General features: G+C 41.3%; 1 protein-coding gene across 20 annotated transcripts in view; it reads right to left on the reverse strand.

Annotated features, from left to right (window-relative positions):
- RIMBP2 (RIMS binding protein 2) overlaps positions 1 to 17,084 on the reverse strand; it is a 547,982-nt gene that overhangs the window by 73,662 nt on the left and 457,236 nt on the right. For 14 of the 20 annotated variants that reach the window (XM_063454348.1, XM_063454357.1, XM_063454353.1 and 11 more), the window contains 2 exons: positions 5,456 to 5,506; positions 1,627 to 1,647 (listed from right to left, as the gene is read on the reverse strand). The exons of 2 other annotated variants lie outside the window; for them this stretch is intronic. In XM_063454348.1, coding sequence (XP_063310418.1) covers positions 1,627 to 1,647; positions 5,456 to 5,506 — 72 coding nt within the window. The remainder of the gene's footprint in view (positions 1 to 1,626; positions 1,648 to 5,455; positions 5,507 to 17,084) is intronic. 4 more of the 20 variants (XM_063454358.1, XM_063454350.1, XM_063454367.1 and 1 more) reach the window with 1 other exon arrangement.

Here is a 17,084-nt window from a genome sequence, read left to right on the forward strand (position 1 = left end):
AAAGCAAATATAAATCAGCTTTGTAGAACTTTGAACCTATCACTAATTAGTATGCGGACTGGCAATAATCGTTTTGTTTCAAGAAGTAGTTTTACAATGTAGAATGTCTTGATGATTCTTCAACATGGAAGACTTGCTACTTCACCGTCATTTGTATCATAATTGCTACATAAAGAAATATTAAGAAAAGGCCGTTTTTAAGGCAGTTGAAATCTGCTCAAACACATCAAAAGAAAGGAACATTTGGGAATGAGAGGGCTGGTGACAAAATAATTGCACCTTTTTGCAATGAGCTCACTAGTCTAGATACTTCACAATGTCAAAAGTAGAACTAGAGATGATATACTGTTTAATATTGGCTCTGTAAACCACGTTGTAACCATCCTTCCTACCATTAGTATGCGGACGAGTAAAAGGACAGTCTAATTGAAATACGGTAATATTGTATTCAATCTACAAGCTGTATGTAGATAATACATTTAAAACACATAGTGCTGCTGATGGAGATGAATAGATATATCTATACTATATACATATAGATATTAGACATATAGATGTTCCATGTGTATAAACAAATTAATCTGGAAGGTAATCTGAATTCAAGCATACAGACTGCATAGAACCATTCTTATAACCTTTACTTTTAGGTCTCTAGCTGTCACAAAACAGAGCATGTTCTGTCAACTGACTTAAAACAATGTGACAGGCAGAGAAGGGGACTGCCTAGTTTTGCTTCATGCAGAATGACATTAGGAGCCAACCTAGACCCACAGATTTCCAGTGATTTTAATGAACCTCGTAAGAATATGCATGCACAGCATCAAGAATAGACCATTCCCGGCAACCATAACTTTTTTTAGTCTGATGTGTGAAGCAATAGCCGAAGGTTAAAAGCTCCAACACATACCTCTATTACGGTTTTAAAAAAAAAAAAAGAAAAAAAAAACTTGGTATCATTCAAACAAGATATCTTAGAGATGCCAGGAGGTTCATTTAATACCAAACACTTATGGGGTTATTTATGAAAGTGCAATTAGTTAGGAATTCAAAGTGAATTTCACAGCTGTATTGGAAAACAATCCAATTTGGCTTTGAATTCAAACAATTCTCACTTTAGAGAAAAACCTTGTTACAGTTACAAATACGTACTTCAGACTGACATAGCAATGCTGTTATCCAGGATATAAAGAATGGATACCAGATGGGAGTAGGGGGTCTTTATTAACAATGGCTATTTCCATGTGATAGTGGTAATAACATTACTTGGACCCAGGATATTCAGAGATGAGGCAACTATGTTTCATATGAAATTATTAAGTGTATACGCTCATTTATTTTAATAATTTTGATTGAACAATGCCCCATAGTTTATGTGAAAATAAAGAAAATTGGTATTTTTTTATTTTTTTTAAATAACATTTATAACAACATAGCAAAACACAAGGACAATAAATGCTACCAGCTACAGCAAAGGTAGCACATTCTAAAAGCTATAATGCATTTTCTTCCAGAATCCATTGCTGCTTTTGTTTGCTTTTTAGCATGTCTATAAGAATGATTCTACGACATAAACATGCACTAGGTTTCAAGGAGGAGGGATTATTTAAAAACACACATTTCAAATACCTGCATGCTGTCCAAAGTGGTCTGGGTGAAAGGCAAAGCAATAGGTCCGGACAAAACACAATTACAAAAGTAAATGGTAAAAAAAATATGTCAAAACAAAACAGTTTAATCCACATTAGCTCACATAAAGAAAATAAAGAAAGAACGAAAAATAAAACACATTTGAAAACTGTTTTGTAGTACATGCATGACACACTGCAGTACATCACAGAATCACCAAGAGTCTAGTAGTGTTACCTTAATGTTAGCCCTACAAAAAAGTCATTAAAAGCAACTTCTTTTCTTTCCAAGATTTAGCACAAAAAAAGCATACACAACAAAAAAGTATATATATATATATATATATGTATCTATATTAAATTTCACCTACTTGCAGAATTTTGTTATATTGTCCATAAACATAGTATATTTGATCATGCGTGCTACATTGTAATTTGTTTTTCTTAAATATTCAACTAGGGTACTGTTATATATTTACATGTCTAAAATTATTTGTGTACCCTCTGTGAAACTTAACATTTTAAATCAGATTATGTCAGAATCTGCTATTTGTTTTAATCTCATTTGTGTCTTTTATCTAATTTTTAATTTCAAGATAATTTTATAGGAACACAGCTGAAAACACAATTTTGTTTGTAAATTAGCTTGAAATGTCATATAAAATTGGCAGAAAAATAGATAGTATATTTAACTAGCTGATAAATCGATTATCACCAGAACATGTGACAGGTGGTGACAAGAATTGCATTCTATGAGCACTGCCAACAAAACAGCATTACAATCATATTAGAGTTTGTTTTATTACAACTAAGCACTGAAGCATACGCCTCAGTTTTTCTTGAGACTCACTTTAGAGCCTGCAGGTTGAGGTGGAGAAATTGCAGTAAGTTTGATGATTCTAAAGCAGGAGACGTGGCGGATCTAACAGCACATTAAATAGTAACAATGGACTCATCCAATTTAACACGTCTCTCTATATTTCTGTATAATTGGCATGATGGAAATTGCTTAAAATGTATTAGACTCTCCAAAGCTTGTGATTTGTAAAAAAAAAAAAAAAAAAAAAAAGGGTCAGAAAATGAAAAAAGAGAGCTTTGAGGGAAAAAGACTCTTTTGGAGCATTAATGATTTTAAATGAGTGTATGTTAAACTCTTTCATCTTGATCAGTATTGCTTCAGACCTGAGGAAGAGAGGAAACCTCTCAAAACCTTTCTTTACCAAACTGCAATCATCTGGTATTTTGGAACATATTTATATAGATATACACACTGTATATATTTGCTTTTGGTATCATGTAATGATATTCTATCTGAAACCAATTACACACTCCTCTCCAATTCACTTTAACACCCTGATGTTAGGCTGGAAGTACTGCCTAACAGTGCATGGAATTCATGTGCTCATGGTGTGAAATCTATTAGCTAGTCAATGCTGGGATCCCAGAGAAACCACCATGGTTAAAAGAGCACAACAAACCTGTAAAGCATTTTGGTTTGCTATAGTGTCTGACGGCCGAAAGGGAGCTTTTCCTCATTGTCACTGAGCAACAATACTCAATATTTAGGCCTTTAAACTATATGCTTATATTCTCTGTTGTGTCCCTTCTGTATTTAAGATATTATTTATCTTATGGGTGGATAGAATGCTCCTTCAGTTGGCTATTGTGTTTTCAGCCTGAGTCTATATTGAAATAGCTGCTGCTGCTCGGCTTGATGCAATATATTACTGAATACAATTACAGGTGGAACTTGGTCAACCTATTCGAAAGCAGAATCTCTATGGAAAGCTTTTTTTCACATCAGTAGAGGAAAGTAGGCCACTGACTCACTGATTTCAAAATTTCCAATTCATTAACTCGATCCTAAATAGTGAACCAAGTCAGTGACATGTTAACTTCAGGATGTTGAGTTGGAATATCAGACTCATCCTTTAGTGAATGTAATATTGCAAATCAATATCAGATGAAGAAGAAACTCGCAGAGCATTAGTAATTCTGTTGCTATCTGTCCAGCAGATGTTGGTCGGAAACATGCAGCGGCCTCGGTGTGATTATTTATTAGTGTCTGTGGCTTCGGAGTAGAATGGAAATCAATTTTAATATATATGATAATGACACTGGAGCAGGAGCAGAGCCAATCACAGTAGATATAAACCGAGTGAAGGTCACATTCTCACACTGGAGAGTACCTGTGCTAACTCCATCTAACTGGGTAACGGGTCACTACTAGGGAACAGCAAATTCCACTTTAAATTGCTGCTAAAACAGACACACTCAATAGAGAGTAAAGGATTAACCCCCAACAATGTTTCCGCCACATTTACTACCTGACATTTCTGAATCAAATCGGTTTATTTGTTCGTAATTTACATCCACTAGGATTTATTAATGTAAATACAATAATGCATTTACATTATGTTTTGTTCAACTACAATTTTCGCAGTGTTCAGACTTTTTAGTTTTTACAGAAGATGAAGGGCTTCATGTTGCTGAGCTATCTTGGACAATCGGTACTGTGTACAAGAAGAGCAGTTGTTTTTATTATAGTTTACTTCCTAAGGGTACACAATTAAGACTGCACTCGGGTCAGTACTTGAATCAAGAACACTATACAGATAGCTGCTGCCCAAAATAAAGATGCACCATAAGGCCTTTGACAAGAAAGCAGAAAGAGGGAATCATGGAGGGAAACAAATAGTGAGTGGATGAGAATAGGAAAAAAGTTACACATTATCAGAGTAAAAAAAGGATACAGGAGATAAGCAGAACATCCCATTTTTTTTCTTTTAAAAGCAAACACAGATGGGGAAAATATGACAGTACAAATAGAAAAGGTGAAACACAAACAACCAGTTGAGGGTCAATACCAAAAAAAAAAATGTGACAAAAGAGATGAAAGTAGAACAGAAAATTACAGGTAAATGAAAGGTATGGCAGAAAAGAATAGTAGAGCATACATGTGGCAGAAGCGGGGCAGAAAAGTAGAATAGAAGAAAAAAATAAACAGAGAATGGAAAACTACGAAAAGAGGACAGAAAATGTACATGGGGAGAGACAGTTAAAAGTGGAAGGAATGAGTGATAGGAAGCATCTTAACTTCATACTGTTGCCCACGATCACTAATGGTTTTGTAAACAACATCCACAATTTATTGACCTCTAAATGGATTTACTTTTAAAATAGTATCTGTCATTGGATCAATGTTGTCAAGTCTCTGTATTCATTAGAGTTTATGTAAACATTCGCTGCAGCATGCGTACGGCAGTGTATTATTACCCAACTAATATGGATGAGGGAAAGGAAGTGGACTGTAACTCCCATCTTTCTCAGTCTGGCTTTGCTTGGGATTCAGGTATGGGGATGAGGCATGCAATCTACTTTAAAACACAGTAGTATATAAGCCACAACTAACTACTCCACTAAAAAAATTACCGCCTTATAGGAAGCGCCGTAATGACTATACACTCTGGTGAAAGCTCCATATGACCTATTAAATGAGCCCTATTTTCTAAACAGAAAGGTCAGGTTGTGTTATACAATTACATGACGTCCAATGAATTCTTGGCCTCCAACAAGTTATATCATAGAATGATGATATCTTACATAATGTTAACTGTTTAAGTCTCAGAGAGTGTGCACCATAACAATACTATGAAGCCACCATAGCCACCTGCATTAAACACCTTTACGACAGATGTCTTGCCAGGACTACCATAAAATAAAAGGATCTGCATAATTTGTCAAAGAGCTTAAATGACTAAGTGATATGTGTAGAGGTTGAAAGTACTTTCTCAGTCATATGGCTACCAAATGGTCTATTAGTTCCTTACCTCTAGCATCTGAACTGCTCCTTCATGTTCCTTCTTGGCTTCGACCTGGGCCTTGAAAATATAAGAAGATGCTCTGGATACTGGGTTGAATGAAAGATTTGCCTTAGTCATGCATAGTACACACCACAATATTAAAATATTTAATACTAGTGGGAGAGATCATCAAAGCAATTCTCAAGACACTTTTTTGACTGCAGCGTAAAAAATGTGCTACAAAAGTCCATGCCAAGTTGCCTTTGGAAAGTAATTCCCTCAAACACCAGCAGATTCCTTATAAACTTGCAACAGCTGGGTATTCACCTGCTTTATTGGAGTTTTGAAAACAGCATACACTATAGAATTACTAAATTTCCTTCAAGTGAAATCTACTGAGCCTGTTGAAGTATTTCAAGTTTAGAGGCACTGTATAATTACTAATACTATACAACCATATTTATCTATATGTGTTTACATTCATTATTTTTCGAGAGAAAATTATTTTTCCAGCACTAAAGTCAAAGTTGAAACCTGGTGGCAGACAGTGAGGTTTATTCACTAAACACAGAACTGTACTCGACTGAAAACCAAATTGTAAAACGTAGGCTAAAATAGCTAAGATGTATCAATATCTGCAAAGTTTTTTTTTCCCAATAAGCCCTTTTTGCCTAAATTGTAATATCAGTTTAATTTCCTTCAAGGTAATTGCATTGCCGAAAGGTTATTTGGCGTAACCTACTTCTGAAAAAGAAAATGTAAGGATGAGTAGATATGTAGAAATTAGATACATTATTTTTACTGTTTTTTTTTTTTCTTTTTTTTTTTAGACCTGGAGAAGTTTGGATTTAGAAATCCGGAAAAATTGAAGACTTTGCAAGGTAGGGTCGACTCCATTATGGGTTTGGGATACCCAGAATGCCATAAAAACCACAAGAAAAAAGAAAAAAGAGAAAAAATGGCCAGTGGAACAAGGAAAAGGAATCCATAATACAGAAGTCAGAGAAGAAGGTAGACTAAAATGATAGGGAAATGTGAGGAAAATATGGCGAATGATAGCAACAGGAGAAATAAAAAAAATAAAAATATAACAATTGAGAATAGGAAAAGAAAATGTAAATGTAAAGACTCAGGTGAGAAAGATTGGCAGTGCTAATTGCTAAAATGAGAATTGTGGGGAATTCAAATTTAAGGAAAAAAAAAAAGAAAAGCTGATGTACTGGAAGCATAGCTGACTTGGAGCATTTTTTCAGTTCAGATACTTTGATCTTAAATTTGAATTCCTCACAGTTCTTATTTTAGTAAATAACCCTGTGAAAATAAAATTAGATGGGATGAAAGAGAGACAGGATGAAAAAGCATGTCTAAGACTGAATCTGGGAAACAATGGGAAGTGAAAAGTTAGAATAAACTATTGAGAAAAAAAGTGACTGACAGAGTTGAAAAGAGGGACAAGACTAAAAAGGAGGGGATTATTGTTTAAGGAGATCCATGTTGTGATTTGTTTTTCTTTTCTTTAGGTTTTCCTTTTCATAGCCCCCTTGTGTCCTAAAAACTATACCTTCTCTCCCTTTGTCACTTGCCTTCATTAATATTTCTCTTCTCTGCGCCTAGGATTCAGCCATTCTATTCTCCTCTACCCGTGATGTGTGCAATTTTTCTGCCTCGCTCCACCACCATGGCTGAAATCATCAACTTGATGTTCTCAGCCAATCCCCTGAAAAGGCAGTGTTTACATTGAAAAGCCTGTAGGGACAGGCTATAGATATCAGAACAACGACATTAAGCTGTAGTGGTTCTGGTGACTCTAGTGTCCCTTTAAGTAAATTGAATCAAGACAAAAACTGCAGGCTGTTTTTCCCTATCTCCCTCAATATCTGCCTACACTCTTGTAACTATTAGTACTGTATTAAATGAATGGTATAATTTCTGTGTAGCTTGTAACTAATACTTTCATATTGTGAATTCATATGCATTATTAAATCAAGAAGACAGAATTTATTTGCCAAAATGTATCTGTCTATGATTTATATTTTTTATAGATAACCTATTCAGTTGCGAATTCACACCATTTCACTTTTTGGGAATAATTATACAGCATTTCTTTTTGCACGCTCCAATATAGGAATTATCAGGGCACAGTGTTAGTGTTTATATCTGCCAGGACCAAGTGGCAGGGTAACCTGATATTAATATGAAAGAGATTGAGGAAGAGGCTGAAGAGATACCCTGCCTTGTCCTAGTGCCTTTTAATATTAATTTTCGGTGGCCCTTTTCTACATCCTTGGTGTCAAATTAAGAGCCCAAGGACTATAATATTGCTTTCTCTAATTAACAAAGAGGTAAACAATTACGATTGCATATCGCTAAGCAATGTACTATAAATGACCCTTAAAACGTGGACTGGAGTATGACACATTTGATATATTTCCTTATATTATGGTAGCAGTCACCCTGTTGGCACAGCCATTTATTGTAATCAATATCATATCTTACCCGGGGATCTTTGCAACAGAGTTAACAGCATCTGTTCAGCAGATACAGATTATAGTTAAAGTTTATTCCCAGTGTGTACACCCAGCAATCAAAACAACAATGAAAGACTTAGATCTTGGAACATCTGTCATATTTGGCATCGATAAGGACAGCCATTTCCTCCCTAGCTCTTAGCTCCTTGTACTGTGCAATAAAGTAGTGGCTACTCGCTAAATTAAATAACAGATTGAACATCTCTGCTCTATCAATCATAACAAACATAATCCATTACACGCACAATATGACATTGTACGGAATAAAAGAAACAAAATAGGACAATGCTTTTATTCAAACTAATATTTAATTTGGTATAAAAGCTTATCAAGTAAAAAGGACCATTGGTTTGATTCCAATTCCATTTTTAAGAGCCTCGTCAATTATCCGATTATTTGCAATAGTCTCTTATAGCGGGCAACAATTTAACACTTTGCTCATAAAAACTTCCTCTTTTTAACATATCCTTTCACTAGCCAAGAGCCCAACCGGAGTGACTTTCTCAGAGCACAAAAGACCACTCCTCATTAACCTAGCATTCAATTGATAAAAGGGAAGGTCTAGGTTAAAAATGTGATATTTTTTCAGTAAACTTGAATAATACAGTTAGAATATAAGAATATGAATTTATTAATTGTTTTGCAACAAAGCGGATCCAGACCTTTTTTGCCCAACACAAACTTCCTTATTCAAGCTCGGCAGTGTCAAATCAAAGTTTCTGATAGACAAGCTCTCTGGAAACAGTGAACACGTTTGGAAGACATAAACAAAACATAAATATAAATAAATTAAATAAAAATGGTCCCTGTAATCTTATGAACATACAGTTGTGGCTCGTGCTGGATGAAGTGTGGAGTTAAAAGCAAGAAGATAGCAGTGCTTCCAGTGGAAGGCTTCAGATAAGTACATATACTTTTAAGCAGTTCACAATCAATTTAACCCCTGAGCTGGCTATCCAAATAAAAAAGACCATCAGCTGAACGCTCTAAGCCAATTAGCCAGAAAGCAGTAGTGGATGGTTTCAGGGAGGAACGGTGGTGGATAGCCAACTTAAGGAGTGGATAGTTAAGTCCCTAAGGATAAGGAAGCACCAGAAGGTGATTTTAATTAAGCTGTTATGGTGCCTACCTTGTTCCTTTAATTCCCCCTGCTGTGTTCTAATTTTTTTTATCTAATAGAAAGTCATAGAATCAAAAAGATAGCAGATAGCAGTTGTTTTTTCATTTTTTATATATTCATTATCTAAGGCAGCAAGTATGGAGCATTAACAAGGAAATAGCAAATAATTTTATCATAAATAAACCTGAATTGGAACTATGTTCCAATTTAGATTTTTACCTAATACAGCCATTTTAGAGTGCGGAAGTGCTATAGTAAAAGTCAGAGAACATGCTCTAAACTGCTGCTTATTATCTATCAGGTTTTTTTTGTTTTTTTTTACTAAATAGAGAATTCAAAGTGAATTTCAAAATTAAAGGGATACTCTAGCCATCAAAACAACTTTAGCAGTTGTGGTGTATAGATAATGCCCCTACAGTCTAACTGCTGAGTTCTCTGCCATTTAGTAGTTAAATAATTTTTGTTTCTGTTTATGCAGTCTTAGCCATACCTCCCCTGGTTGTGACTCACACAGCCTGCATGAAACAAATTATTCCATTTTCAATCAACTCTTAATTCACTTTTGACGTTTTCATCTCCTGCTCTGTAAATTGAACTTTAATATCACACACGATGGTCTAGTAGGCTAACAGGAGGGCAGGAGATTTTAAATTCTAAATTAAACAGATTGCACAATAAAGGAAGTGTAAACATTAAATTAATCTTTCCAGGAAGTGTTAGGAAGGCTATGTAAGTCACGTGCAGGGAGGTGTGACTAGGGCTGTATAAACAACTTGATTAGCTCATCCTACAGACTGTAAACTCATTTGAGCAGGGTCCTCTTCAACCTATGATTCCTATACGTTTTTTATAGTTGTCCTATTTGTAGTTAATTTTATAATATTGTAAAGCACTATGGAATATGTTGGCGCTATATAAATGGCAATAATAATAACTCTTGAATGGCAGAGAATTGAGCAATGAGACTGCTGGGGTACAATCTATTCACCATCTTACTTTAGGAAATGACCCTGTAAGTGATATATACACTGTGTTGAGTTACATACAGTGGTGCAAGGAAAATAGCATTTGAACATGCATTGTCCAATAGTTAGAAAATAACTGAAAAGGTCATTTATTTCTGATTCGCATGTTATTGGCTACATTGTATTAAAATAAACGGTTTAATAAATAAATAAGCTGGCCAAGTTTGCATATAGATCAGCCTGCAGCCAATTCATGGTATTATTCAATATTATTGATATATGTATGAATATTCTACTCGATTGCAAGTCAAGTCAAGCTAATAAAATTGAATTCTATGCAGGATATAAGATCTGTAATAATAGATATGTCAGTCTAACAGCCCTTTAAGCAAGGCCGTTTTTACCTGTTACTCATTTTATATAGATATGTTGCATCATACATGTTAAATTGCTACTCACGCTTGTGTGAATATATGCTATTCATAACACACCCGTTGTGGCTGTGAAGTATTAAGATGGTGGGGCGCAACACTCTTCCCCAAGAATGTTGCTCCTCCCTATACAGTGACGAGATACTCATACAATACAGCAGGGGTGGGCTGGGCCGGGGGGCAGGGAGGCAATTGCCCCCCAGGCCGCCCCAAACCATTTTAAGACCGGCCGCTGCAGGGCCGGCCCTTTAAATGCTGCAGCCGCTTGAGCGCTCTGTTAAGAGGCTCAGGCGGCTGCAGCACATCTTCTCCCCTCCCCTGTAGCGTGGCCGAGCTCCTCTCCGGTGCGGTGGCCGGCCGGAGTGATAGGAAAGTGCACACTCAGTGTGCACCTTCCTGTCAGTCCGGCCGGTTACAGGAAACAGAAACTCCTGTTCCGCGCGGAACAGGTGTTTCTGTTTCCTGTAACCGGCCGGACTGACAGGAAGGTGCACACTGAGTGTGCACCTTCCTATGACTCCGGCCGGCCACCGCACCGGAGGGGAGGTGAGGGGGGTTAAGAAGAAGGGGGAGGGGTGGGGAATTAAGAACAAGGAGGGAGGGTGGGGGATTAATAAGAAGAGGGGGGGAATTAAGAAGAAGGGGGAGGGGTGGGGGATTAATAAGAAGAGGGGGGGAATTAAGAACAAGGAGGGAGGGTGGGGGATTAATAAGAAGAGGGGGGAATTAAGAAGGAGGGAGGGGTGGGGAATTAAGAAGAAGGAGGGAGGAGGGGGGAATTAAGAAGAAGGGGGGAGGGGGGAATTAAGAAGGGGAGGGGTGGGTGATTAAGAAGAAGAGGGGGGAATTAAGAAGAAGGGGGAGAGGTGGGGGATTAAGAAGGGGGAGGGGTGGGGGATTAATAAGAAGAGGGGGGAATTAAGAAGAAGGGGGAGAGGTGGGGGATTAAGAAGGGAGGAGGGTGGGGGATTAAGAAGAAGGGGAGGGGTGGGAGATTAATAAGAGGGGTGATTAAGAAGGAGGGGTGGGTGGGATTAAGAAGAAGGAGGGTTGGGGGGATTAAGAAGAACAGGGGGTGGGGGATCAAGAAGAACGGGGGGTGATTAAGAAGAACAGGGAGGGGTGATTAAGAAGAACAGGGGGGTGGGGGGATTAAGACGAACAGGGGGGGTGGGGGGATTAAGAAGAACAGGGGGAGTGGGGAGATTAAGAAGAAGAACAGGGGGTGGGGGATTAAGAAGAACAGGGGGGAATTAAGAAGAACAGGGGGATTAAGAAGAACAGGGGGGAATTAAGAAGAACAGGGGGATTAAGAAGAACAGGGGGATTAAGAAGAACGGGGGGAGTAAGAAGAACACAGGGGGTAAGAAGAACACAGAGAGGGTGGGGGAGTGAGAAGAACACAGGGAGGGTGGGGGAGTAGGAGGGAACACAGGGAGGTTGGGGGAGTGAGAAGAACACAGGGAGGGTGGGGGGAGTGAGTAGAAAACTGGGGGGGAGTGAGTAAGATCACATGGGGGGAGGTGAGGAGAACGGGAGGGGAGTGAGGAGAACACATGGAGGGGGGGAGTGAGAAGAACACAGGGAGGGAGGGAGGGGGTGAAAAGAACACCGGAGGTTTGGGGGGGGTGAGAAGAGCACCGGGAGAGTGGATGAGTGTGAGAAGTGACTGCTAGGGGAGAGGGTGGGGGGTGGAGAGACCACTAAGGGGCAGGGGAGAGCTCTATAGGACAGGGGACAGGACAGGGAGCTCTTTCACACTACGCGCACACACACACAATGCATCCCTATACGTACACAGAAACACACAATGCATCCCTACACACACAAAAACACAACATGCTTCCCTTACACACAGAGAAACACAATGCATCCATTACACACAAAGACAATGCATCCTTTGCACACATACACAGAAACACACAATGCAAACCCTTACACACACATGCAAACACACACACTGCTTCTCTTACATATACACAGAAACACAATGCATTTCTTACACACACTCAATGCACACACTTACAGACACACACCTTGCATCCCTTATGCATACAAACACAGATTCACACAATACATCCCTTATACACAAACACACACTGCTTCCACTACAAACAAATACACTGCATTACCTACACAAACTGGTATCCCTATACACTACCTACCATAAGCACACACATTAGATCCTCTACAATAACACATAACACATCCCCTACACACTCCACTCCCTGTGAGCGAACTCATGGGTGGAACATGTAGGTGGGCCTTATGGGCATACTCATCGTCAGGCCCTGGGGCACAGACCTTGAGCTGTGTAAGGGGCCCCAAAAAAATGGAGCTGCTTCCCATTCTACTAGAACTTTGAATTTTGTGACTACAGTTACAAGCAGCCTCCAGAGATCCTGTTCTACACCAGACCAGTGGAGCCAAACTGCAGCCCATCACCATCCTCATCTGATTGTAAGTAGGCAATCCAGGATATTATTAGTGACACTAATCTATAATTTACCTCACATTAAAGGGACACTATAGTCCCCAGAACCACTTCAGCTTAATGAAGTGGTTCTGGTGTCTATAGCCTGTCCCTGCGGGCTTTTTAATGTAAACACACACTGTGTGCAGCATTGGTATTAGTTCATATGGCAGATCATATAGGTGAAGCATTGTGATGTCACATGGGGGGGCGGCAAATTTTTCTTTTGTCTAGGGCGGCAAAAATCCTGGGCAGGTGCATCAGTCTACTGGTGACCCACAGGAGGGGAATGCACTGATTTCACAGCACTCTCCTCCTGCCCAGATCCGTTTTTACCGCAGTACAAGTGCCCTCTGCCCCTAATTTACAGTGGCTCACACTCACAGCAAGCAGTGCCTGGAGCCCTTTGCATAGACGGGAACAAAGAGGTTCTGCAGCAGCTGGCCGTCCTGCAAGCATTACATTAAACAGCTGTTCCCCATACAGCCACAGGTGACATTGTGCTGGGAGACTGTGATTACTCTTCACTTCCTCCCAGCCTACAGAGCAGCGCATGGGAGAGAGTGAGGAGGAGGCATGATTTAATCTTACAATAAATCCTCTAAGAAAAACCTTTATAAATTTGGAGGGACCAGCTCTGTTTCCACAGTTTATTGGTGTTTACTCTGATGTCTGTATTAATATTGAGGGAGGTCTAAGTAGTAACGTCAGTGTGTGTCAGCAGGGCCAGCCGTTGGGGTGGGCAAGCTGTGCGGTCACGCAGGGTGCCATGACAACAGAGGCGCCCGGTAGCCAACACAGCTCACAAGTTGGGGACACCAGCATATTCAATTGAAACGATTCGCTGGTGGTCCACTGGTGCGCACCAGCAGTAGGTGCAGTCAGATCATGTCCTCTCCCTCGTGGTTCCGGCGCTCAGTTAATAAGTCAGAGCACAGGCTCAGAGATTCTCAGCCTGTGCTCTGACAACATTGAAAGTCAGAGCCGTGAAGGAGTGGGTATGGCAAAGAGCTACTGATTAGCATAACATCAATATCCGTTATAAAACCAGGAAAAGGTGGGCATGGATGGTGAACTGATTTGGTGGTGCAATGGGCCACTTGACTGGTTTTGCCCCCCAGGTCTAAGGCTGCCAGCCCTCCCCTGCAATACAGAGAGCTAAGCATAATACAGAGATGCTCATACAATGAAAGAAGCTGGGCACACCAAAGAGATATTAATAAAGTAGAAAATACAACAAACAGAGCTAAGGAAAATAGAGATATAATGTACAGAGCTGGGAACAACACAAATATATCTATACAATAGATATAGAGCTAGGTAGACTACAGAGATACCAGTACAACAGGTAGAGCCGAGTAAAATGCAGATAAATAACACACAGAGCTGGGCACAATAAGGAGATAACATAACTATCCTGCACTATCCCACACAGGCAGGATCACTGTGATGGATTACACAGGGCTGCAATATACTATTATACTCCAACCATGTCAGCTACTCCAGACTCACCTTAAAGGGACACTATAGTCACCTGAACAACTTCAGCTTAATGAGGTTGTTTAGGTGAGTGCTACAGCTACCCGGAGCCTTTTTCTTGTAAGCACTGTATTTTCTGAGAAAATGCAGTGTTTACATTGGAAGCTTGGAACACCTCTTGTTGCAGTCAATCAGACGGCCACCAGAGGGACTTCCGAGTTCAGAGGCCCTAAAAAGGCCTCTCGTCCGATGCATTCTGGGTGAATACATCAGACGGGCTATCAGCACACAAAGCACTGTGAACGCGCTTTGTGTGCTGATAGCCTGTCAGCACTGCTGTCAGCACTGCAGTGCTCTGTGTCATTTTACACGCGTGGGGAAAATTCCAAAGAACTTTCCCACGCTTGTAAAATGACACAGAGCACTGTGATTGGATGGATTTCAAGCCATCCAATCACAGTGCTCTGTGTCATTTTACACAGTGTGGGAAAATTCTTTGGAATTTTCCCACGCTGTGTAAAATGACACACAGCACTCTGATTGGCTTAAACCAGCCAATCAGAGTGTTCTTAGCCTAATTGCAGGGCGGGGCAAGGCTTTATAAGCCTTCCCCCGCCCTGCGGAGCTCAGTCTGCGCGGAGCCCTCCATGGGTGAAGATGGATTTTTTTTTTGCGCTCGGTTTTTTTTTTTTGTTTTTTTTTTAATTGCGTCGGTTATTATGGCTTTTTATTTGGCCTTTTTTGGGGCTGAAGAAAGAAGATTTTAGAAGAAAGAAAACATCGAATGGTAAGTTGTTTTTATCTCATATTTTTTTTTACAGGTTTTTAGTTAAAGGTCCCCCCCTCATTATTTTTAGGGTGAGGGGGGTAGGTAGGGAGCTAATTTTTCTTTGGGGGGAAGGGTTAACTAGGGGGGGGAGGGTTAACTTTGTATTTAGGGCCCTCACCCACCGCTCAGGGGTGGGGGCCGGGGGGGACAATAAGTCCCCCCCTTATTGTGAGTTTTAGGGCCCCCACCCGCCGCACAGGGGTGGGGGCCGGGGGGGACAGTAGGTCCCCCCCCATTGTGAATTTTAGGGCCCCCACCCACCGCTCAGGGGTGGGGGCCGGGGGGGACAATAAGGGAGGACAATAAGTCCCCCCCTTATTGTGAATTTTAGGGCCCCCACCCGCCGCACAGGGGTGGGGACCGGGGGGGACAGTAGGTCCCCCCCAATGTGAATTTTAGGGCCCCCACCCGCCGCTCAGGGGTGGGGGCCGGGGGGGGGACAGTAGGTCCCCCCCATTGTGAATTTTAGGGCCCCCACCCACCGCTCAGGGGTGGGGTCCGGGGGGGACAATAAGGGGGGGACAATAAGCCCCCCCTTATTGTGAATTTTAGGGCCCCTACCCGCCGCACAGGGGTGGGGACCGGGGGGGGGACAGTAGGTCCCCCCCATTGTGAATTTTAGGGCCCCCACCCGCCGCTCAGGGGTGGGGGCCGGGGGGGGACAGTAGGTCCCCCCCATTGTGAATTTTAGGGCCCCCACCCACCGCTCAGGGGTGGGGGCCGGGGGGACAATAAGTCCCCCCCTTATTGTGAATTTTAGGGCCCCCACCCGCCGCACAGGGGTGGGGGCTGGGGGGGACAGTAGGCCCCCCCCATTGTGAATTTTAGGGCCCCCACCCACCGCTCAGGGGTGGGGGCCGGGGGGGACAATAAGTCCCCCCCCTTATTGTGAATTTTAGGGCCCCCACCCGCCGCACAGGGGTGGGGGCCAGGGGGGACAGTAGGTCCCCCCCATTGTGAATTTTAGGGCCCCCACCCACCGCTCAGGGGTGGGGGCCGGTGGGGACAATAAGTACCCCGTTAGTGTGAATTTTAGGGCCCCCACCCGCCGCACAGGGGTGGGGGCCGGGGGGGACAGTAGGTCCCCCCCTTATTGTGAATTTTAGGGCCCCCACCCGCAGCTCAGGGGTGGGGGCCGGGGGGGACAGTAGGTCTTATTGATAATAAGACCTACTGACCTACTTATTGATAATTTTAGAAAGCGAGCTGAGCTGTCAGTCAGACAGCTCAGCTCGCGAACGCGCATTCCGCGCACATGCGCGGTATAGCACTAAGGTTCTTCATAGGGCGGCTGTCAATGCCGCTCTATGAAGAACGCGATTGGTGCAGCGCGAAGCCGCGCATGCGCACCACATCGCGATGACGCTTCTCTGTGAGAAGCGTCCTATTGGGCCCCGCGATTTCATCATTTTGACGAAAAAGGGGGCGCGGCATGGCTGGGAGCTCGGCGCTGGAACGGAGGTAAGTTTTATATATAAAAACACCTCAAATTTTTTTTTCAGTAAGTACATATAAAAGCAAGAAGGAAGGCTGGGGGACCTGTCTTTCTTGCTTTTATATGTAGACTATAGATTCCCTTTAAGCTCTTAACACAGTGTGAACAGGGTTAAAGCAGCATGATACTGATATATTTATTACCATTGCAGCTTGCAATATAATTGGTTTGCACTGGTAATATGGAGCCAAGAAGTCGCTGAAATGGTTAAGAAAAGCAACAATCATTGCAGATTAAAATAAACTGAAATTAGAATCGGATCAGTCCTCAGATACACAGCCCCAGTCCTGCCGTTTGAAGCTTTACAACCTTTTAATTAGCCATATATGAGGGTCT

Source organism: Pelobates fuscus, chromosome 5 (genome assembly GCF_036172605.1).
Source record: "Pelobates fuscus isolate aPelFus1 chromosome 5, aPelFus1.pri, whole genome shotgun sequence".
NCBI classification, from domain to species: domain Eukaryota; kingdom Metazoa; phylum Chordata; class Amphibia; order Anura; family Pelobatidae; genus Pelobates; species Pelobates fuscus.